This window comes from Pelodiscus sinensis, chromosome 4, assembly GCF_052426305.1.
Source record: "Pelodiscus sinensis isolate ZL-2025 chromosome 4, ASM5242630v1, whole genome shotgun sequence".
Lineage (NCBI taxonomy): Eukaryota > Metazoa > Chordata > Testudines > Trionychidae > Pelodiscus > Pelodiscus sinensis.
This window is the reverse complement of record NC_143055.1, coordinates 1,634,167-1,656,039: the sequence shown is the minus strand read 5'-3', so window position 1 is coordinate 1,656,039 and position 21,873 is coordinate 1,634,167. Positions and strand designations below refer to the sequence as shown.

General features: G+C 59.8%; 1 protein-coding gene and 3 non-coding genes across 4 annotated transcripts; all 4 read right to left on the bottom strand.

The window, feature by feature from the left end:
• Positions 1 to 612: 612 nt before the first annotated feature.
• On the bottom strand, positions 613 to 8,329 carry NOP56 (NOP56 ribonucleoprotein). Its single transcript, XM_075916084.2, has 12 exons — positions 8,188 to 8,329; positions 7,587 to 7,676; positions 6,302 to 6,416; positions 6,007 to 6,168; positions 5,601 to 5,799; positions 5,158 to 5,345; positions 4,929 to 5,080; positions 4,603 to 4,703; positions 3,825 to 3,973; positions 3,435 to 3,556; positions 3,125 to 3,256; positions 613 to 1,243 (listed from the first exon to the last, which is right to left on the bottom strand). Exons 1-12 carry the CDS (start codon positions 8,188 to 8,190, stop codon positions 1,070 to 1,072), a joined length of 1,587 nt encoding a protein of 528 aa, XP_075772199.2. The 5' UTR covers positions 8,191 to 8,329; the 3' UTR covers positions 613 to 1,069.
• On the bottom strand, positions 3,334 to 3,402 carry LOC112544208 (small nucleolar RNA SNORD57). Its single transcript, XR_003087529.1, has one exon. It is a non-coding gene; the product is annotated as a small nucleolar RNA SNORD57 (small nucleolar RNA).
• On the bottom strand, positions 3,640 to 3,711 carry LOC112544209 (small nucleolar RNA SNORD56). The gene has a single exon (XR_003087530.1). It is a non-coding gene; the product is annotated as a small nucleolar RNA SNORD56 (small nucleolar RNA).
• LOC112544210 (small nucleolar RNA SNORA51) lies at positions 5,413 to 5,548 on the bottom strand. Its single transcript, XR_003087531.3, has one exon. It is a non-coding gene; the product is annotated as a small nucleolar RNA SNORA51 (small nucleolar RNA).
• Positions 8,330 to 21,873: the final 13,544 nt, after the last annotated feature.

Sequence of the window (21,873 nt, the reverse complement as noted above, 5' to 3'; positions counted from 1 at the left end):
AGACGGCCCAGGCATGGCTCTCAGCTAAGCAGCCAAGCAAGCACAGCCCTGAAAAGCCATTGGGCCCCTGCTCCCATTTTCTGCTGGCCACCCCCAGTGCCTGCTGCCAGCTCTGATCCCAGGGTGGGCCAGGCTGCACTCCTGTTCTCCCCCACCTCCGCGAGCAATAAGGGGGTCTGAACACGGGCACTCCAGAGGGCCTGACGTAGGGCCTGGTTGCTTCCACAGCTTGAGGGCAAATGTTAGGGGAAATAAAGTCCCAAGCCAGCCTGCTAGCACAGCCACAGGGACATCAGCTCACTGGGCAGTCACACCTGCCAGTTCATCCTCCCCCCCGGGGCTGAGGGAAAGGCTAGGGGCAGTCCAAGGCCTGGCTGGGGAGACAAACTGACCCGGTAGGGGAAGAGCATAGAACAAATGCTCAGGACTCTGTGGTGCAGGCCGAAGGGGGCTGATTAGTGCCCTACGGCGAGAGTCTACCCGGGAGACCAAAGCCCTCTAGGATGTGCTGGGTGGCTGCTTTGCTCGGCCTCCCACGCAGAGCAGCCAGGCAGAGCTGGGGCCCAGGCTCTTACGCCGCAAACTCTGCCTTGAGCTCAAACAACCAGAGGCTTGAAAAACTGGAGCCGTTTATTGTTGGTGGCTGTTTCAGGCACAGGTGGGGCCAGGCGGCTGTTCCACACACACTGCGTCCACGGGAACGTCCTGTGCAGAGGACGGTGCTCAAGGCCGTACTGGGTACGGGCCTCACGTCCAGCTGTGCCAACCGACACCCCCAGGCCAGCACGGGCGCCTGCCCAAGCAGTAACTGTCTCGGCTAGGTTAACACAGGTGCCGCAGATCCAGCTTCTCGCCCGAGCAAGCACACAGCACCCAGCCGACTCAGGAGGCATTAATGCAAGCTGCCCCGGGCTGGGCTCATTCTGGGACACGCAGCTGCCTCAAAACGCTGGACAAGCAACACAGCTGAGAGGCAGGAAGGAGCGTCCTGCCAGCCTGCAGGTGGTCAGTGCGGGCCCTGCAGCGCAGGCCTGGGCTGTCCCACGGTGAGACGGGGGAGCAACCCTGCCTAGTCCTCATCTTTGAGCTTTTTCTTCTTCTTCTTCTTGTCCGGCTGGGCGGGCTCTTCCTGGGATAGTTTCTTTTGCTTCTTGGGCAAAGGCTCTTCTCCCAGCCCGTTCTCCTCCAGCAAGGCCTCCTGCTTCCGCTTCTTCTTCTTCTTCCTGGGCTCCGTGTCGTTTGCCTGAAGCCAAAAGCAGGGTGAGAGGAGGCCCTGGGGAGGGCAGCCAAGCAGGACCAGGGCTACACTGCAGCTCGCAGTGACCACATGGGTCTCCAAGTCTGAGCCCTAGCGCACCCCGAAGAGCTACAGGGCCACATGGACAGCTGCAGCGAGGGCCCTGCTTGTGGCAGCTGGCCAGGACACCGCCGCACGCCCTGGTCCTCTGCTTTCCCCTCACTCCCTGCCATGTTCAGGCCCCGGCTGCACTGCTGAGGGCAAGTCTGCTGCTTGGCCTTTCACCCAAAGCCAGTCCCCAGAAGGGGGGGGGGGGGGCAGAGAGAGGAGTCTCAAAACGGGCACTGCAGCTGCCCGGCAATCCAGCATGCTGCCTGGAGCTCTTGGACGTTGCCCCCAGGCTGGAGGGAGTCGGGACCCCACAGGAAGCTGGGCCCAGACCCACCAACAGGCAGCACTAGCCTACCGGGGCTCCAATTGCATTCGCTTGTCCTCCAAGTGCTTGGCCACCCTCTATGGCAGGCCAGCCTGAGTGTGCCAGCAGCTGGGAACCTGGGCTCCACCAGCAGAGAGAGGGTAAGTTTAGAAGACAGGATACACAAAGAACAAGTCAAAAATCACTTAGGAAAGTTAGATGTCAGCAAGTCACCAGCTCCTGATGAAATGCATCCCAGGATACTCAAGGAGCTGATAGAGGAGGTATCTGAGCCTTTAGCTATGATCTTTGAAAAATCATGGCAGACAGGGGAGATTCCAGAAGACTGGAAAAGGGCAAATATTGTGGCCATTTATAAAAAGGGGAATAAGAACAACCCAGGAAACTACAGACCGGTCAGTTTAACATCTGTCCCAGAGAAGATAATGGAGCAGGTAATTAAGGAAATTATATGCAAACACTTGGAAGGTAATAAAGTGATAGGGAATAGCCAGCATGGGTTTGTGAAGAACAAGTCATGCCAAACTAATCTGATAGCAAATATGATTCTAGGTTGTATCAACAGGTGTGTTGTAAGCAAAACTCGTGAAGTCATTCTGCCGCTCTACTCTGCACTAGTTAGGCCTCAACTGGAGTACTGTGTCCAGTTCTGGGCGCCATATTTCAAGAAAGATGTGGAGAAATTGGAAAGGGTACAGAGAAGAGCGACAAGAATGATTAAAGGTCTAGAGAACATGACCTATGAAGCCAGGCTTCATGAACTGGGCTTGTTTAGTTTGGAAAAAAGAAGATTAAGGGGGGACATGATAGCGGTTTTCAAATATCTAAAAGGGTGTCACAAGGAGGAAGGAGAAAATTTGTTCCTCTTGGGTTCTGAGGACAGGACAAGAAGCAATGGGCTTAAAGTGCAGCATGGGTTCTGTTGTACAGCTGGGACCTAGCCCCCTCTCCTTGCCTGGAGGCCTGAAAAAATTCCTGTCAGGGTGGTCAAATATTGGAATAAATTGCCAAGGGAGGTGGTGGAATCTCCCTCTCTGGAGATATTTAAGAACAGGTTAGATAGACATCTGCCAGGGATGGTGTAGACGGAGCTTGGTCCTGCCTTGAGGGCGGGGGGCTGGACTCGATGACCTCTCGAGGTCCCTTCCAGTCCTATGATTCTATTCACATGGGGCGAGCGCCCAGAGCTGCCAGGCCTGTGCGCCAGAGGCGTCTGGGGGCCGCGCTCCATACGGCCCAGAAACACAAACAGCTTCTCCAACACAACGCCCCTCTGCCACTCAGGGCAGCCTGCTCCGGTGCCAGGGATCAGAAACCGCATGGTTCCCAGACCGAGGCAGGCGGGGGACGCGCCCGAGCCCATCCTCCCACTGCTGGGACAGGACCGGTCACTACCACGAATGGGGATGGAAAGGCCAGTGGCCAGAGCTCCCTTATTCCTGGGACTTTACCTCAACAGTTGTCTCCAGCACAGAGCTCTCTGCTTCCTCTGCAGCCGCCGCCGCCAGGGCTGCCAGCCGCTTCTTCTCCCGCTTCTTCTTCTTCTTCTCTTTCTTCTTGATTTCGGCAGCCACCTCAATAGCCTGGCGGAGGGACAGCAGAGGCTCCGTCAGCACCGACAATGCCCAGCTGCACCCGGGCAGGGACTGGAGCAGGTCTTGGATCAGCCTCATTAAATCAGTTTTTGCCTCCACCAGCTGGTCAGGCAGGAGATTTCGCATCATGTCCAGCACCTGCGTAGGGCCCCGCAGCCCCTCTTACCTCCACAATGGCCTCCTTCATGACCTCGAGGTTCTTGCGAGGCGGCTCTCCTGTCTCGTAGAAGGCCAGCCGCTCCTCCACCTGCTCCCGGAGCTTGTCCCCAAAGACGCTCGTCGGGACTTCTGCAGAGGGGGCAGTGTGAATCCCAGGCTGCAGCCCCGCCCCCCCACAAACCCTGCCCTGCCCCCCAGCCCTGGAGCCGGCTTTGCTCAGAAAACAGGTTGTCACCATTCACTATGTGAAATGCTGTTGACGAAAAATATTCCCATCACTGCAGAAGCCACTGGGGTTTGCACGACTGGCGCACCGCAGGCTGCCCATTCGGCCCCTCACCCCGCAAGCGCCCAGCAGGACCCCTCCCTCCAGCAGAGGCTCGGGTGGAAGTGGCACCTGAGAAGCAGTCTATCCTGGAGGCGATGGTGCACTTGTTGGCCAGGTAGCGGGAGATGCGCCCCTTGTTCCGGGCAGCCGCCCGGCCGATGAAGGTGGAGTGGAAGATCAGGCCATACTTCGGGGTGTTGCCACGAGTCTTCAGGGCCCTGGAAAAGCAGGCAGCGAAGCTTGCTCTAGAGTCCCAACCCCCTGGGGATGGCGAGCGACCCTGCCAGCAAACGCCTCCCCAGCTGGACTCCCTTGGCTGGCTGCAATGCAGCGGCTCAGCCGGCATCCAGGGAAGTGAACGCACCTCACTGGTCTGAAGACCTCCCTGCTCCGACCACCCAGCCCTACCTGCTCCCCCAGGGAAGCAACAGCCAACGCGCTAGCCCTGCCTCCCAGAGAGGGAAGGTATCGCACCCCCCAGGCAGGCTGGCAGATGTGTGCAGGACAGGAAGCGGAGGGCAGCGCTGAATGTGCCTGGGGGAGCCATGTACCCAGCATGGGTTCTGTTGTGCAGCTGGGACCTAGCCCCCTCTCCTTGCCAGGAGGCCTGAAATCCTGGCCCCATCCTTGTCAGGCGCTGCCCCGCCCCACCCCTGCCTGCACCCCGAAGAGCTAACCTGCTGCATGGGCTCCCTGACAGACCCAGCCAGCAAGACGAAGGGAAGCTGTAGGGGTCGCTCAGAGACTGGGGCTGGTTTCTCACTCACGCCTGCAGCCATGTCTGGCCAGCGTGTCGAGCCCAGCGGCCCAGGAGTCTGCCATCACCACGACCACCTTGCAGCTGTACCTGAAGAGGGCCTTCTCCGCCCCCAGGATCTGCACTGTTGAAGCCGGGTACTTGGCCAGGTTCGTCAGGCTGCCGGCGTGGGAGATCAGGCGGGCGCCCACCTGCAGAGGCGAAGGAGACAAGCAGGTGCTGCAATCCAGCTGCCCAGGCCGACACTGCATGCTGCCCCTTGGGCAAGTCAGCTAGTGGGCACAGGCTGCCCAGGCACAGATCAGGGGCGAGTGTCTCAGCACAGAGCTCAGTGGATTGACAGATATACACCAGAACATCATTTCTGTGGCGGGAAGAGCAGCGCGGCGTGCCGGCCGGGCAGCGAGGGCACTCACCACTTCCCCGATGAGGGCGGAGAGGCTAGGAGCCACCTGGCTCATCTTGGAGCGGAGATACTCCTGCAGGCCCTTGCGGTACTCGGACAGCGAGATCACCCGGCTGGAGAAGCTCTCGATGTTGATGAGGTCAATGGGGGAGATGTCCATCCCTGCCGGGAGAGGCTGTCAGCGCACCGCAGGAACCCCCCCCACACACCCCCGGGAGGTTTTCAGGAGTGCCACTAACCCATGGACGAGCGGGAGGCATCCAGAATGGCCTGGGCCTTGGCGCTGTCCATCACAATCTCCTCCAGCCCCTCCAGACTCTCCTCGCTCAGCTCCTTGCGGTTCCCGATGTGCTTGGCCAGGCAGCAGTAGGTGTAGTTGTCGCTCACAATCTTGATCAGCTCCGGGAAGTGATACCCGTACCACTCTCTGCGGGAGCCAGAGGGGAGCAGTCAAGGAGGGAAGCATGGACCCGCCAGCTCCTCCCGCCCCACGGCCGTGTCTCCCTGCTAACAAGACAGCCCAGGTCACAGGCTCCCTGGCTGGGGTGTACGCAGGGCAGATGCTCTTCCTCCCCTTTCTGTGCAGTCAGCGCTGGAAGTCGCGCTGCCTGCGGTAAGCACGGGGAGGGACAGTGCACGTTCCAGCTAAGCCCCGGGCAAGCACCCCTGCAGCAGCCCTCACCTGACGCGCATGGAGAAGGTGTTGATGTCCTTGTCCAGCTGGTCCAGCAGGCTGATGGACTGGATGATCATGTTGTCCACCCGGTTGACATTGAATTTCACTTTGGCTCGTGAGTAGCTGTGCCCCAGGCCCAGCTGTGCCTTGGAGGCCGACTGGGCAGTGAGGCCCTTCACCAGAGTGTGAAAGTGCAGGCGGATCCCTGCACAGAGTGTCTGGTGAGTACGGAACCCCTCGCAGCCACACCGCCCACCCTGTGACAAGCCAAGGAGGGCAGCCCCGAGTGAGCACCTGAGCTCCCACACAGGCAGGGCACCAGGGGCCTGGACCAGACATGATCCCTAGGGGGCCTGCTAGGATCCCCATGCCAGAACATAGCCGTCTGGGCCTCGTTTGCGCACGCCCTCACCTCGTGTGATCTCTGCTACGACCCCGCCAGCCTGGCACTGGTAACCCAGCTCCTCTTGGATGGCAGCCCCGATTTTGGCATCGCTGACTCCCAGCAACACTTTCTTCTTCTTGGCCGGCAGGTTGGTCTCCAGGAGCAGCTTGAGGTCCTCATGGAGGATCCCTGCCCCAGGGAGAAGGAGTTATCGGATGGCGAGCCACAGGGCATGGATGGGAGCAAGAGGGCAGCAAGCTCCGCTCCTGGCCCAGCCACCCGTCGCAGGCTGACGGGACGCAAGCCACCAGCTCAGCCTCACCTTCTGAGACCGCGTTGATGTTCTCCAAGGCACTCTGGGCGGATCGGAACGGGGAGAAGGCCACCAGTCTGACAATGCTGTGGAACTTGCCAATGTTCAGGATGCTCTCCTCCACCTGGGGCGGGCACAGGGCAGCGGGTGAGTAACACAGGGCAGGCTGGGGTACCACACCCGCAGGGGCCCAGGCGCACACAGGTTCTGATGGAGCACAATGCAGCTAAAGCCCCGGCTGCACGGCCGCCCCCAACACGCATGGCAGGGATGCCGTCTCCACCGGCGGGAACACGGACAGCAGCGCTGCAATCACCTGCCCCCTTCAGCGCAGCGCCTGTGCTCAGACACAGCGCAGCATCACAGCTTTCAGTGGATTGACAGATTTGGGCTGTTCATCACTGCACAAGGTGGGAGCCAAGAGCACGACCCGCCTGCCTGGCCACAGAGAGCCAGGCCTGCTGGCTGGGTTCACACTAGGGCCGTTAAGATGTGGGGTTCTGAAGAAACCCGGAAACACGGCTACACGTTTACACACCAGGGGGAGGGGCTCAGCGCCTGCAGGGAGCCGACTTAATCCAGCTGCACACAAGCAGGGGCTCCAGCGGAGCCATCTTCACTGCCCAAGGAAACAGGGGCGGGGCAGGCAGCTTCCTAGCGTGTGCCCCTCTGTGCTGCTGCCTCTGTAGCAGAAGTGGCCATGTGGGGGAAGGGGGGGTGCCCTTAAGGCGTGAAGATTAACTGATCAGCCCAGGCTCGCTGGTTAGGGTATGCTCTCACATCCCCCGGCCGCACTGGGGAGCACTATGTTTAACCAATCAAGCACAAGATCCCAGGAGACCGCTCCAGCTTGGTCCCCTGGCCACACAGGGGCTGCTGCTGCTCCCTACTCCCACAACGCTGGGGCTGTTGCTGCCTGCTCACACCCCTTTGGGTACCAGTGAACCGGTTAACTAGTCACATCCCTCGTACACATGTAGCCCAGTCAGGGGCCTACCGCCAAGCAGCAGTCCCATGCCTAGCAAGCCCCACGCTATACACAGCCGGTCCTGGGTACTGGCGGGTACAACTGGACAGGTAGGGCTGCGCTGGTGCAAGGATCCATCTAGGCAGGAACCCCCAACCCTGCAGGGTCAGATCAGGGAGCCTCCTGCGGAGCCACCCCAGCACGTGGGCAGCCACCGCCCGATTGGGAGTAAGGGAGGGAGGCAGCCGCTCCGGGCCCAAGGTCAGCGCGGTGGGGAACAGCCCTCGGGGGCGAGAATAAACCAGGACCCCCCCCGGCAGGGCGCACCTGGGGCAGCAGCAGGCTGATCTCCTCCACCTCCCGCACGACGAACAGCGCGTAGCCGGCCGCGTGCTCGAACAGCACGTGCAGCAGCACCTGCAAGCGGGGCCGTGAGCGCGCGTAGGACACCCCCCCACCGCCCCCGGCCCCCCCCGCTCCCCTCCCTGCTCCCGCACCGCCCCCGGCCCCCCCCTGCTACCGCCCCCCCCCGGTCCCCTCCCCCCTCCCGCCCCCCCCCCCCCCCTCCCTGCTCCCGCACCGCCCCCGGCCCCGGCCCCCCCGGTCCCCTCCCTGCTCCCGCCCCCCCCGGTCCCCTCCCCCCCCACCGCCCCCGGCCCAACCGGTCCCCCCCCGTCCCCTCCCTGCTCCCGCCCCCCCAACCGCCCCCCCCCGGTCCCCTCCCCGCTCCCCCCCCCCCAACCTGCCCCCCCGGCCCATCTTCCCCGCCGCCCCCCAATCCCGCACGCTCCCCGGGCCTCCCCCCATCGGCCCGGCTCCCCGCCTCCCCGGGTCCCGCAGGCCCCCCAGCACGCAGCCCCGCCACGCTCGGGCTCGAACCGGCTGCCGCGGGGGGGATGGGCCCGGATGGGCCCCGCAGGCCGCTCACCATCGTGCCGCCACCCCACGCAACGGGGCCGCTAGAGGCCTGCAGGAACCGGAAACCGGCCGTTCCACCAATCAGTGACCGCCCCTTTCCCTCACTCGCCAATGGGGCAGCGGGAGCGTCCTTAGGCCCGCCTCTTCCCCACACCAGCCAATGGGACAGCGGGAGCGTCCTTAGGCCCGCCTCTTCCCCACACCAGCCAATGGGAAAGCGGGAGCGTCCTTAGGCCCGCCTCTTCCCCACACCAGCCAATGGGGCAGCGGGAGCGTCCTTAGGCCCGCCTCTTCCCCACACCAGCCAATGGGATGGCGAGAGCGGTAGAGTCCGCCAGTCTCCGCGGCGCAGTGGGCGGCTTCCGCTGCTCTGTACGCATGCGCGGGGGGGCGTTCTCCTGCTGCGCCGCAGCGCACTAGGAGGTGACGGGGGGCGGGGCTTGCTCGGCCATTGGCCAGGAGCGTGGGGGGGGGGGGCCCTGGTCCGGCCTGGCCTCGGCTGAAGAGCAGACCCCCCCTCCCCCCCCGGGTACCCCCTCTTCCCTCGCCCCACTTGCCCGCTTGGTCGGGCTGCGGCGGTTCTGTCCTGTGCCTCCCTGTGGGGTGCGTGCCTCAGTTTCCCTGCGCATTGCAGTGCTCCGAGGGGGGGGGGGGGTGCGTGCCTCAGTTTCCCTGCACACTGCAGCGCTTTGGGGTGGGGGTGCGTGCCTCAGTTTCCCTGCACACTGCAGTGCTCCGAGGGGGGGGTGCGTGCCTCAGTTTCCCTGCGCACTGCAGTGCTCCGAGGGGGGGTGCGTGCCTCAGTTTCCCTGTGCACTGCAGTGCTCCGAGGGGGGGGTGTGCCTCAGTTTCCCTGCACACTGCAGCGCTTTGGGGTTGGGGGTGCGTGCGTCAGGCAGGAGTCCAGGTTTGCGTAGGTCTCTCCAGGGTGCTTCTGCACCCCTTGGAACTTCTTCCTGTACGTCTCGGGAGTCAGCCCGAACCTGTGCAGCAGGGCCTGTTTGACCCGTTCGTAGTCCCCGGGCTGCAGCCCTTCCACCCCTGCAGCCTTCTGATCCAGCAAAGGGGTGAGCTGCTGGAGCCAGTTGGCTAGGGGGCCCTGGTGCAGCTCGCAGACTCGCTCAAAAGAGTCAAGAAACCCGTTCAAGTCCCATACATCCTTACACTGGGACAGCACGAACCTCTCAAAGGGACCTGCAGCCCTGGGCCCCTCCCCACTCACAGCAGCCGGGCCTCTCGGCTTCTCCGCTCTGCCATGGCCAGCTCCTGCTGCCGTTGTTCCATACAACCCTCCAATTCCTTGAGCTGCAGCTTGGTCTCCAGCCGTGCAGCTCCGCGGAGGGAGAGCCCAGCTGGGACAAACCGCTGGTGGCAGTGTGGCCTGAAGGGCACCGCGTCCGTCAGCCAGACTCCAGCCCCCTGTAGCACTCCCGGGGGTGTCTGGCTGCTCCCAGCTGGGGCAGGATCCAGGCCCCCAGACAGTTCATTCTCTTCCAGCTGGGCACTTAGTTGGGCCTTCCCCTTGGTCAGTTTCCCCAAGGGCAGGCCCCTCCCCTTGCACAGCCAGGTGTAGGCCATCTCCCCGCCGTTCCCCGGGGCAGACACTGGCCAAGGTGGCAGTACCCCATGCCTCCCAGGAAGAACCCCGCAGTGCACCCGGCTCCTTGAGGGCCACTCCCTGTCCTGAGGAACGCTCCTTCTCTGCAGTCACGCTCGGGTTAAGCTGCCTGCCCCTTGGCTTTCTGGAATCGCTTCTCTCTGCCTCCCGCACGCCTGGCTCTTGCAAGCCCCCTTCCTTCTCCTGCGCCCCAGTCACTTAACCGCCGGATGCTCCATCCACGGGGTGCAGTCCATCCCACCCGACACCACTGTGATGACGCGTCGGGGGTCCCCGCCCCTGCATCCCCATCTGCAGCCAGATGTGACCCGCAGGCGGCAGGTAGAACTGAAGGTTAATCGGTTCCCAGGGACAGTGTAGCACAGAATCGATGGTAACCCAGGAGCCAGGGCAGGCAGCCTTATTCCTCTCGTGGTGAGGAGGGCTCCCGGGGTCCCTCACCCCCTTTTCTGCTCTCCGCCTCCTCTTTCATCCTAGCCCAGTGGAGACTGACCCTTCCCACAGGCCCTACCCCCCAGTCTGGTGCAGCCCCGCCTGTCCTGTCTCCCTTCCAGGCCAAGGGCTATGATCTCCTGTGTCTGGCCCCAGCACACATCTCGGTGAGTCATCGGGAATTACAGCGAACACAGCACAGCAGAGCCAACACGGGATTATAAAAGTTGCACCCCCACTACCTGTCAGAGGTTATAACCCATCCCCCCATCTCCCCTCAGACACCCCAGTGCTCCCTGTGCCCCCCCCCCCCCCAGCCCCCTTTCACAGGGGAGAGGTTATAACCCATCCCCCCATCTCCCCTCAGACACCCCAGCGCTCCCTGAGTCCCCCCCAGCCCCCCTCACACAGGGGAGAGGTTATAACCCATCCCCCCATCTCCCCTCAGACACCCCAGTGCTCCCTGTGCCCCCCAGCCCCCCTCACACAGGGGAGAAGTTATAACCCATCCCCCACCTCCCCTCACACACCCCAGTGCTCCCTGTGCCCCCCAGCCCCCCTCACACAGGGGAGAGGTTATAACCCATCCCCCACCTCCCCTCAGACACCCCAGTGCTCCCTGTGCCCCCCAGCCCCCCCCACACAGGGGAGAGGTTATAACCCATCCCCCACCTCCCCTCAGGCACCCCAGTGCTCCCTGTGCCCCCCAGCCCCGCCTCACACAGGGGAGAGGTTATAACCCATCCCCCCACCTCCCCTCAGACACCCCAGTGCTCCCTGTGCCCCCCAGCCCCCCTCACACAGGGGAGAAGTTATAACCCATCCCCCACCTCCCCTAAGATACCCGTGTTCCCTGTGCCCCCCCAGCCCCCCTCACACAGGGGAGAGGTTATAACCCATCCCCCACCTCCCCTCAGACACCCCAGTGCTCCCTGTGCCCCCCAGCCCCCCCCACACAGGGGAGAGGTTATAACCCATCCCCCACCTCCCCTCAGGCACCCCAGTGCTCCCTGTGCCCCCCAGCCCCGCCTCACACAGGGGAGAGGTTATAACCCATCCCCCCACCTCCCCTCACACACCCCAGTGCTCCCTGTGCCCCCCAGCCTCCCTTACACAGGGGAGAGGTTATAACCCATCCCCCACCTCCCCTCACACACCCCAGTGTTCCCTGTGCCCCCCAGCCTCCCTTACACAGGGGAGAGGTTCTAACCCATCCCCCACCTCCCCTCACACACCCCAGTGCTCCCTGTGCCCCCCCAGCCCCGCCTCACACAGGGGAGAGGTTCTAACCCATCCCCCACCTCCAAACAGCTTCTCCCCGTCCCAAAGGACCAAAATGGAGCTGATGACGCGAACAAGCGACCTGTCCATGGCTGTAGGCAAAGGGTCCTGGCGGAGCTGCTGGCCTGCAGGTGCATTGCTGCTGGGAGCGACAGTCACTCCTGTGAAGTGCTGGGCCCCAGGGCAGGGTGGCATCCACGCCAGACGGCCCATCCTGCCATTGGCTCTTCTGCCCTCCCTCCATGAGCACAAGTTCTGCAGGCGGCTTCCCCGACGGTTGTTCACAGCTCAGCGCACGTGGGGGGAAGGGAATACAAACTGGGAACGGGATCTCAGTGGTACTTGGACGTGGGGGAGGGCGAGGTTTCGAGGCGTCAGCAAGAGCCCCCTATGCATAGCCTCAGTAAGGCCTAAAGGACGCACCGAGCTTGCTGCCTTCCCCACTCTGGCATGATCAATGCAGAAGTGGGGGCCCGCAGGTGTACCCCAAAGCCTTATCTACCAGGCTTTGGCATAAAACTTCCCCCAAAATCTTAAAAACCTAGATTTTGGGAATAAAACTTCCGCTGCCACCATCCAAATATTAATGAGATTAGGGGAAAGATTATTTGGGAAATCTCACCCCTATTATAAAAATCAGGACACACAAGTAACCAATGCCAGGTTAATTAAAAGAAAAGAGAAAACTTTTATTATTATAACAATATTCCTGTTGCGAGCATAAGGATCAGCTGGAAAGGTCACAAAATATACTCCTGGGCTGTGTCTAGACTGGCAAGTTTTTCTGCAAAATTGGATGATTTTGTGGAAAAACTTGCCAGCTGTCTACACTGGCCGCTTGAATTTCCGCAAGAACACGGACGATCTCATGTAAGAAATCGGTGCTTCTTGCGGAAATACTGTGCTGCTCCCGTTCGGGCAAAAGCCCTCTTGCGAAATCATTTGTGCAAGAGGGCCAGTGTAGACAGCACAGGACTGTTTTCCGCAAAAAAGCCCCAATCGCGAAAATGGCGACCGGGGCTTTCTTGCACAAAACCACGTCTAGATTGGCATGGACGCTTTTCCGCAAAAAGTGCTTTTGCGGAAAAGCATCCTGCCAATCTAGACGCGCTTTTCCGAAAATGCTTTTAATGGAAAACTTTTCCGTTAAAAGCATTTTCGGAAAATCCTGCCAGTGTAGACGCAGCCATGGAGGAATTACACCGTGGGCTAGAACTTAGTTACAAAGAAAAGCCAAACATCTCTTAAGCAGGGCCAGATCTCAGATCCCAGACCCAACCCTTAAAACAATAAAGCCTAATGAAACTACCTAACCCTCACCCTGATTACAGAAAGTGAAGAATTGTTGCTTGGAGAGCGAGAGACATGTAGCTGCAGAGGACTGGCCCAGAGAGACAAAGGAGGAAAAAACCCAAATTCCTTTGTCCCAGTTTGAAAGTCCTACGTACATTCCTATCGGCCACTCCACCGGGCTAGGTGTAGTTAACCCCTTAATCCCCAGGCTGCTGGCTGACCCGCATAGTCATGACACTTGCCTCCTGGAGAACCGTGTTAGCTTTGTACAGAGCGGGTTGACCTGACTAGTGCCGATAACGCCCCTTTCCCTTCAAACAGGCCTGTGTGCGCTGTGGGGGGCTGGCTTCGCGCTCCCTCTCTGGGCTGAGAGCGAGGTGCAAGAGACCTGGGCCAGGTGCGTGGAGCCCCCAGACGTCGCTGAGAGGGCCCCTGGGTCACAGGCATCGCTGGAGCGGGGCCTGGCCACGCCGCGAGTGTCCGTGACGCCGCGCGGGGCGGAAGATGCCGGAGGATTCAGACGGGTCAGCCTAAGCCCTGCGCTCCCCCCGGGCAGCCCGCCCGCACCTCAGACAGGGCCTGCCCTCACCTCGCCTGCAGGGCGGACTCAGCCCTTGCCTCACTCCTGGGCTGTCTGCCCCGCTCCCAGCCCTTCCTGCAACCCTCTCCTCCTTCAGGTGCTAGATCAGGCACATCGCGCCCCCAGGGGGTCCTGAAGCATCAGCTGCGACTCCCTAATCCACCCCGCCTGGCCCGGTCCCAGTCCTGCCCTATCCAAGGACGGGACCCTGCTGCTGCCCTGCACAAGAAATCCCTGCGTCAGCATGAGCCGGCCGGCAGGAGCATGAGCCGTGTGCGGCCCAGGGCTGCTGCCCACACCTGCCAGCGCACACCAGGCGGCACGAGGCGTTTGCACAGCTCCCTGCCCAGCCTGGGCCAAGCAGCTGGAGCTCCAGGCGCAGAACCTCGCTGCAGTGGGCCCGGGCAGGAAGCCGAGGCCGAGGCGCCGGGGGACGAGCCGCTGGGAGGCACCATTGGAAGTGGTTCGAACTCAGCGGGTGTCTATCGGACGGGCCAGTCCCATTGCAGTGGTGGGTGGAAAACAAAGCCAGCGTCAACCAGCGTGGGCCTCCACAAACCTTCTCCTGCTCCGGGCTGGCAGCCGCCCTCGGTGCCTGGGCCTGCGCTCGTGTCGGTGGGAGCAGGCGAGGGCAGATCGCTCCAGGGCGGGACGGTGCGGGCTGATGCTTCCAGCTAAGGGGCTCTAGGGGCCTTTGCAGGCACGGCTGGCAGAAGCCCCATCCTGCCCTGAGATAGGTCACTTCTCCCCGATTTTCCAGGGGCAAACAGACAGCTGGGACCTTGCCGAGGTCACGGGGAGGGGCCGGACCTCCGACTCCCGCGTCACTGCTCTAGGCAGAGCCACAACTCAGCACGCGCCGTAAAACCCCTCACCCCACCCGCAACTCTCCCCGGCCTGCAGAGAGGGGCCCGGCCTGCTGCTGGGGGTCTCCTTGAATGGAGAGGCCCATCTCCTAGAGCTGGAAGGGACCCCGAGAGGTCATCGAGTGCAGCCCCTGCCCCCATGGCAGGACCCAGCACCGTCCCTGACAGATTTGCCCCAGATCCCTAAGTGGCCCCTCAAGGGTTGGGAAATCAAGCTGCACACATGTTATAACAAAGGTGGATGGGACACATGTAGGGCATAATGGTTCCACTAGGTCTACCGCAAACCTTTGGTGCACCCATTCAAACCAGAAACAACAACCATATGGGGAGGGCCCACTAGTACAGACCTTTGCAAGGAAGGTAACACCACTTTGGGAACCGAGCCATGAGGATATATCAGTCTGACTCGTGGAGCATGTAGAATTATTGGTGGATATGCGGTAAATTTGCCTATAAAAGGCTTCCGCAGAATGCCTCAGGGTTTTGTTACCTCAGTCTCGTGACACCAGCTATGAGGATTGGTGACACTTTGCCACCAGGGCATATCAGGAAAAAGCGGGATGGGTCTTGGGAGAAAGCATGGAACTGGATAGAACAAACTGCCCTTGCAGCAGCTGAAACTACCATTCCATGGGTAGGGCAGGCAAAACCAAATCATGATTTAAAAACAATGTCCCTGCTTATGGAGAAATTCATGAATACCACAGAGGGGGCATTAGGTGTGGTACAGGAAAATGTAAATGAATTGCGAATCTTTACCCAGCAAAACAGACTGGCTCTTGACTGTCTACTAGCAGCTCAAGGAGGGGTATGTGGATTCATAGGCCCAGAGTGTTGTGTTAAAGTTTCTGATGTGAGTTCAAACCTAACCACAAGGATAAAGGCAATCCAAACACTGTCTGTCCAGACAAACATTTAGAGCAGTTGCAAGACTGGAATCCTTTGAATTGGTTGGGAATAGAGTTAAGCGAACTCATGAAGAAAGTGGTGGGAGGAATATTGATGTTCCTTGTCTTAATATGCTCTCTATACATAACGATAGCAGCTAGCCTTATGCTGGATTAAAAGGTGCTTACAAAAGATAGAGAATGTAGCAGAAAGCAAAGTACAACAGCTGCTTCTGCTAAACGTGCAGAACCCTCCCAAGAAGGGATGGGAAGGGATGCTTCAGATTAATTGTGATCCACAAGTGGATCAAAGGGGGAATGAAGGATAAACTTAACTGTTGTCAGTATGACCCCTGCTGTGACCTGGATGCTAAAGTCTGGGCTTTGTAAAGAGGTACGTGCTTGAGCACAGGTAGACAAAAGGAGGGGACAGGTGAAACTGGTTTGAACCTGTTGTAAGGGCTGCACAATGACTGTGAGGGGACAAATGGTGATTGGAGGGAATTTGGTGCAAAGGGGCATGACCTGTGTATGCAATTGTAAGTGGTCAGTGAAAGGGGGGTAATTACCATGTAAGAAAGTACAAGAGACCTCGCCTTTTGTTTGGGCAGTCGCAGAAACTTTGCAGGAACTTTTTTCCTGAGTGTCCTGGAGGGTTTTGCCCTGGAATGCATTCCTGAATCAAGCTGGTTGCTTAAGAAAGGTGTCTGGAATGGATTTGGTAGGGGCTTTGGGCCCCCATCCGAACCCTCGGATTAAATTCTCCGTCACCCCTCAAGGATTGAGCCCACAACCCTGGGTTCAGTAGACCGAGCTGGCAGCGCATGGAGGGTCCGAGCCAAGCGGGCAGCACTGCCCAGGAGCCATGGCCCGGAGAGTCACTGGGCTGGGCTGTGCCCAGGGCTGCCCCCTGCGCTCCAGACAGTTGGTGCAGGATGGACCCAGCGTCTCAGAGCTTTCACCCCAGGGTGGGCCGGGAAACAGAGCAGTGCCCCCCCACAAGGGGCTCGCCAGGCTCCTGGCTGGGAAGAGACTCCTGCCCGCCAGCCTGCGGTCTCCCCATGCTACTCCCAGCTGTAACCTCGGGGTGCCCATGGCACCTGCTCCCCCTCGACCTTCCCGGGGTGTGCGGCAGGAGAGGAGGCAGGCGGGCGGAGCAGGGCTCCACTGCGGCGCGGGACTGGGGGGTCCGTCCAGTGGCGCTAACGAGCGTTTCACTCATTAGCGCTCGAAAAAAAGGAAGGGGGGCAGGAATGAGGGTGACACACACCCAGGGCCCTCCCCCGCCGGCCTAGGAAGGGCCCCGCCTCTCTCCGGGGAGGGCGTGGGTGAGGCGGGTGCCCTGGACCTGCCGCTGGCCTGCAGAGGCAAAGGCCCAGCCCCCGGCGTGTGCGCGTGGGGGTCAGACCTGCGAGCAGCTGGGCCGCAGGAGCAGAGCGGCTGGTGCCCACAAGCGAGCGCTGCCAGGCTCCCACACACGCACCCTCGTGGAAACCGCTCCCATGTGTCTCAGTGGGACGGCCCTGGCTCCGGTCCTCGCACAGGTAGTGTGGCCTGGATTTTACCACCAGCCACTGGTGACTGAGGGGACTGGGTTGAGTCCCCACAGCCTGGCCCCCGCCCTCGAGCAACTGCAAGAGAGGCCCCCCCGGCCGATCGCCCACCGCCGCCAGCCATTCCGACCCCCGGCTGCCTGGAGTCCACCCCACCGTGCACGTCTCAGAGCTCCCTGCCGAGTGAGCTGAACAGGGCTCAGACTGAGACGAGACTGGTCAATGCTGAGCCAGGCAACCGCCCGCCCCCCCTTGCCGGGTCCTGCCTTCAGGGCACTAGTCACTAGCTGCATTTGGGCGAGGAGCTGTGTTACCCAGGCCGGGCTCCTGTAGCCTGGCACGGCACAGCTCACCCGGCCGCCGGGCTCCGCTGGATGTCGGGGTGAGGGCCAAGGCCCACTTCCTGCTAGGTCCAAAGGACATCAGTGTGAGGCAGTGGGGAGTTTTGGGGTTCAAAGGGGGGTTGCACACAGGAGGGCTCAGTGCCCAGCCGTTACTGGTTCAATGTGACCGGGGGGGGGGCAGTTTGTGGTGTCAGAGAACAGCCCAGAGTTGGAGCCGGGGGGGTCTGGTGCCCTGGTGCCCCCAACCCTGCTCAGAGGACACGGCTGGTTCTGGCCAGACAGACAAGGGGCTGCAGAGGGGACCAGGCGACCGGCCCAGCTGAGCCCAGCGAGGGGGGAACATTGGACAGGGAGGGGGGCAGAGAAGAGTGGCCCAGGCGACCCTCTTACCTGGGGAGAGAGAATGGTCGGGGGAGGGGCTGTGGCTGGGGTATTGGAGGCTCTGCTGGGAGACGGGGGCTGGTTTTTTGGGGAACTGAGGGCAGGGCAGGCAGGACTCAGCCGGCTGTGGGGGAGACTGACGGGGGCTGGGGCCCAGGCTGAGGGTCCATTGCTGTTCAAAGCCCCATAGACCCTCCTGTTGGGTGCTGGCTGAGTCGCTCTGCTCTAGAGAACGGGGGGCCCTGCTCCCTCTGGGAGGACAGGACCCCCGAGGGGCTCACGGCAGAGGCTGAGGAAGTGGGGAGTTTTGGAGGTTAAAAGGGGGATGTGCATTTGATACGGTCTCGCATGAGATTCTTATTGATAAACTAGGCAAATATAACTTAGATAGGGCCACGATAAGGTGGGTGCATAATTGGCTGGATAACCGTAGTCAGAGAGTTGATGTTAACGGTTCTAAATCATGCTGGAAAGGGATAACAAGTGGGGTTCCTCAAGGGTCTGTTTTGGGACCCGTACTGTTCAATGTCTTCATCAATGATGTAGATATTGGGATAGAGACTACGCTTATTGAAGGGCTCACGGCGGAGGCAGGCGGCTGGAGGCCCTGAGAGGCGCCGTCCCGGAGGCGGGGGGCGGACCACCCAGGTGAGAGGGGCCCCCCCAGAGAGGGTCGCCGCACTGGAGTGGCCCCCTGAGGAAGAGCCATCTCACTGCCGCTGGAATGGAGGGGCTCCCTGAGAAGGGGCCATTGCACTGGGGGGGGGGGAGGTTCTGCTGAGGATCCGAGGGACCAAGAGTTGGGCACGAGCTGTGAGCTGTGACAGGCAGGCTGTTGGAGGCCCTGAGAGGCACCATCCTGGAGGTGGAGGGGTGGACTCCGGGAGAGAGTGGGCCCCCCGAGTGTGGGCACAACCTGTGAGCTGTGCCAACCAGGGACAAAAACCTCCCTCAGCTCCGAGCAGCCTTGTCCCATGACTCTGCCCTTCTGTTCAGGGCTTGTCACCCACAAGGGGAATCCAGCTGACAGGGGAGCTCTCTGAGCACTGCTCAGGGCTGCAGCTGGCCCTCTCTTCCATCACACAGCTTCCCCGTCACTGCTACAGTCTATGGAGAGAGGTGTCAGCAGGTCAGAACCTCTCCGGCCCCCTCAGGAGGCAGGCCTCAGCTGGAAGAACACAATGCTGCGAGCAGTAGGAGGGTTCTTCTGAGGGACAGCGTCACGCTGGGGCCAGCCGGCCTGTGGTAGGGTCAAAATCAGTGTAAACAACCCAGGGAAAGCAAACTCACTCGCACACGTGCACACACACTGCAGGGGGAGGGAAGGGGAGTGAAAGGAACCAAAAATGCAATGTTTCATTTCTACAGAAAGAAAAATCTCATGATTTCAACGAAGTTCACAGGCGGTGGGTCTGTCTCCTGGGGTCTGAATCATCGGAGTTGGCCCGGCTGCTCCAGGGAGACCCTGATCCTTTTATCTGGTCCTTTGCAGAACCCTACAAGTCCCAGCACCCAGCAGGTACGGACATGGTGGGAGTGGTGGCCGGGGGCAGGGCACCTGGGCTGTGGTGAATGGAGAAGATGGTTCCTCCAAAGGGCCAGATCCTGCCATTCTTACTCAACTGCAGCAAGAACAAGGTGGGGCTCACAAACCACTTCTCCAGCCGGGCCAGCGGGCAGCTGCCCCTTTCCCACATGCTTCATGGGTGCAGGTGCCTGCGGATCCCTGTCCAGAGACCTGCTGCTAATCCGCTCCGTGCAGGGAGCTCCAGTGGGGGAGGCTGCCCCTTGTTGGTCTCCGGTCCTGCCAGGTGCACTCAATCCTTTTTCCAACATCAGTTCTCAGGTTCAGTCAGGCCAGGCATCAGGTCAACACCATCAAAAAGAGGCACACATTTCTAAGATAACCCTGGCTCCCACCAGCCAGCAGACCTACCCTGGTCAGATCGGCTAACAGATCAACTTCAGGTCTCAAGGGCCATTGATCAACCCTGGCTCTAACAGGACACCAGATCAACCCCAGGACTCAGGGGTCACCAGGTCAACCTTGGTTCTAACTGGCCACTAGGTAAAACTCAGGACTCAAGGGCTACCAGGTCAACCCGAGCTCTGACTGGCCACCAGGTAAACTGTAGGGCTCAGGGGCTACCAGGTCAGCTTGCACTCTAATTGACCACCAGGTCTCCCTGTGGTCTCACGGTCCACCAGGTCAACCTCTGGAGTCAGGGCCCACTAGGTCAAACCTGACAGTCGCTGGCCACCTGGTCAACCTCAGGTCTCAGGGGTCATCAGGTCAGCTCACACTCTTAACTGACCATCAGGTCAACCTGAGCTCTTGTGCTACCATGTCAACCCTAGCTCTAACTGGTCATCAGGTCAATCTCTAGTCTCAGGAGCCACCAAGTCAACCCAGGCTTTCACAGGCCACCAAGTCAACTTAACAGGCCACCAGGTAAACCCTGGTTCTAACTGCCACGAGGTCAATCTCAGGTCTCAGAGGCTATCATGTGAACCCGGACTATGACTAGCCACCAGGTGAACTTCAGCTCTCGGGGTCCATGACGTCAACCCTGGAGTTCACTGGCCACCAGGTCAAACTCAGGTCTCAGGGGCAACCAGGTGAAACCAGGCTCTGACTGGCTACCAGGTGAACTGTAGGTCTCAGGGGCCACCAGGTCAACCCTTGCATTAATTGGACACCACATCAATCTCTGGTCTGAAGGGCCACCAGGTGAACCTCTGGACTCAGTGCCCACCAGGTCAACCGACAGTCGCTGGCCACCTGGTCAACCTCAGGGCTCACCAGATGAACCAAGGATCGCCCTGGATACCAGGTGAACCTGAGGTCTCAGGGGCCACCATGTCAATCCTGGGAGTCACTGGCCACCATGTCAACCTCAGGTCTCAGGGGCCACTAGGTGAACCTGGACTATGACTGGCCACCAGGTCAACCTGAGGTGTCAGGGGCCATCAGGTCAACCTATGGACTCAGAGCACACCAGGTCAACCCGGGCTCTCACTGGCCACAAGCTCAACCTGAGATCTAAGGGGCTACCAGGTCAGCTGGGGCTCTACCTGGCCACCAGGTCAACCTCAAATCTCAGGGGCCACCAGGTGAACCCTGGCTCTGATTGGCCACCGGTGAACTTCAGATCTCAGGGGCCACCACAGCAACCCTGGCATTCATTAGACACCACATTAACCTTTGGTCTTAGGGGCCACCAGGTCAATCAAGGTTCTCCCTGGCTACCAGGTCAACCTGTAGTCTCAGGGGCCACCAGGTCAATCCTGGGAGTCACTGGCCAGCATGTCAACTTCAGGTCTCAGGGGTCACCAGGTGTCACGTTACTGGATTTTGAGGGGAGCAGCCAGATCACTGATGCACCCATAGGTGGGGGTGTTGGCCCCAAAAATGGTATAAAAGGGGGCCATGTGGGGTGTTGAATAGAAGCTTACTGTCTGCTAATCCTGTGTACACTGTTCATGTGTTTGTAGAACGTCTGTGTGTAGAGTTAGGAATCTGTAATCTGTGTGGATACTGAATATTTCTCTGAATGTGGTTGAGCATTGGGCAAAGCCCAGCCTATGGACATGCTAATTAGCAAGGCCCTGTGGGACACACCTAACGCATGAGGGTGGACACCTGAGAGCTGCCAGCAAGGAACACAGGAATAGGCCGCTGGCCAGGTGACCTGCTGCAGCCAAGAAGAGACCAGGAAGGATGCATAAAGAGGCCATGTGGTAGACTCCATTTTGGTCTTCAGCTCAGCACTTCATCCCAGAGGCAGCAGTGCAGGGATCAAAGAGCTGGAAAGAACTGTGGACCAGTCCTGATTCTAGGATGCGCAACAAGAACTTTTAAACTAGCAGCTGTAACATCTCTGCTAGAGCCTGCATCGAGGACTGGGAGATTCGATGCATGAAATCCCAGTGAGATAAATAGAAGAGAACATAAACACTCAAATCAAGTGTAAAAATGTAATAAGAAAGGCGAAAAAAAATGTTGAGGAACAGCTAGCCAAAAACTCAAAAAGAAATAACAAAATGTTTTTTAAGTACATTAGAAGCAGGAAGCCTGCTAAAAACCCTGTGGGTCCCCTAGATGATCGAGCTATAAAAGGAGCAATCAAGGACGATAAAGCCATTGCAGAGAAACTAAATGATTTCTTTGCTTCAGTCTTCACGGCTGAGGATGTTGGGGAGATTCCTGAACTGTCCCGGATTGAAGTGTAATTAGAGGAGGTTTTGGAACAAATAGAAAAACTTCATGTTAACAAATCTCCGGGACCGGATGGCATTCATCCAAGGGTTCTAAAAGAACTTAAATGGGAAATTGCTGAGCTATTATCTGTGGTTTGTAACCTATCCTTTAAATCGGCTTCCGTACCTAATGACTGGAAGGTAGCCAACGTGACACCAATATTTAAAAAGGGCTCTAGAGGCAATCCTGGCAATTAC

Coding starts and splice junctions, on each gene's coding strand:
- NOP56 (XM_075916084.2), bottom strand. Junction 6,417..7,586: donor TCAGCCTGCTGCTGCCCCAG/GTGCGCCCTGCC, acceptor TGCCCGCCCCAG/GTGGAGGAGAGCATCCTGAA. Junction 5,346..5,600: donor ACCTTCTCCATGCGCGTCAG/GTGAGGGCTGCT, acceptor TGGCTCCCGCAG/AGAGTGGTACGGGTATCACT.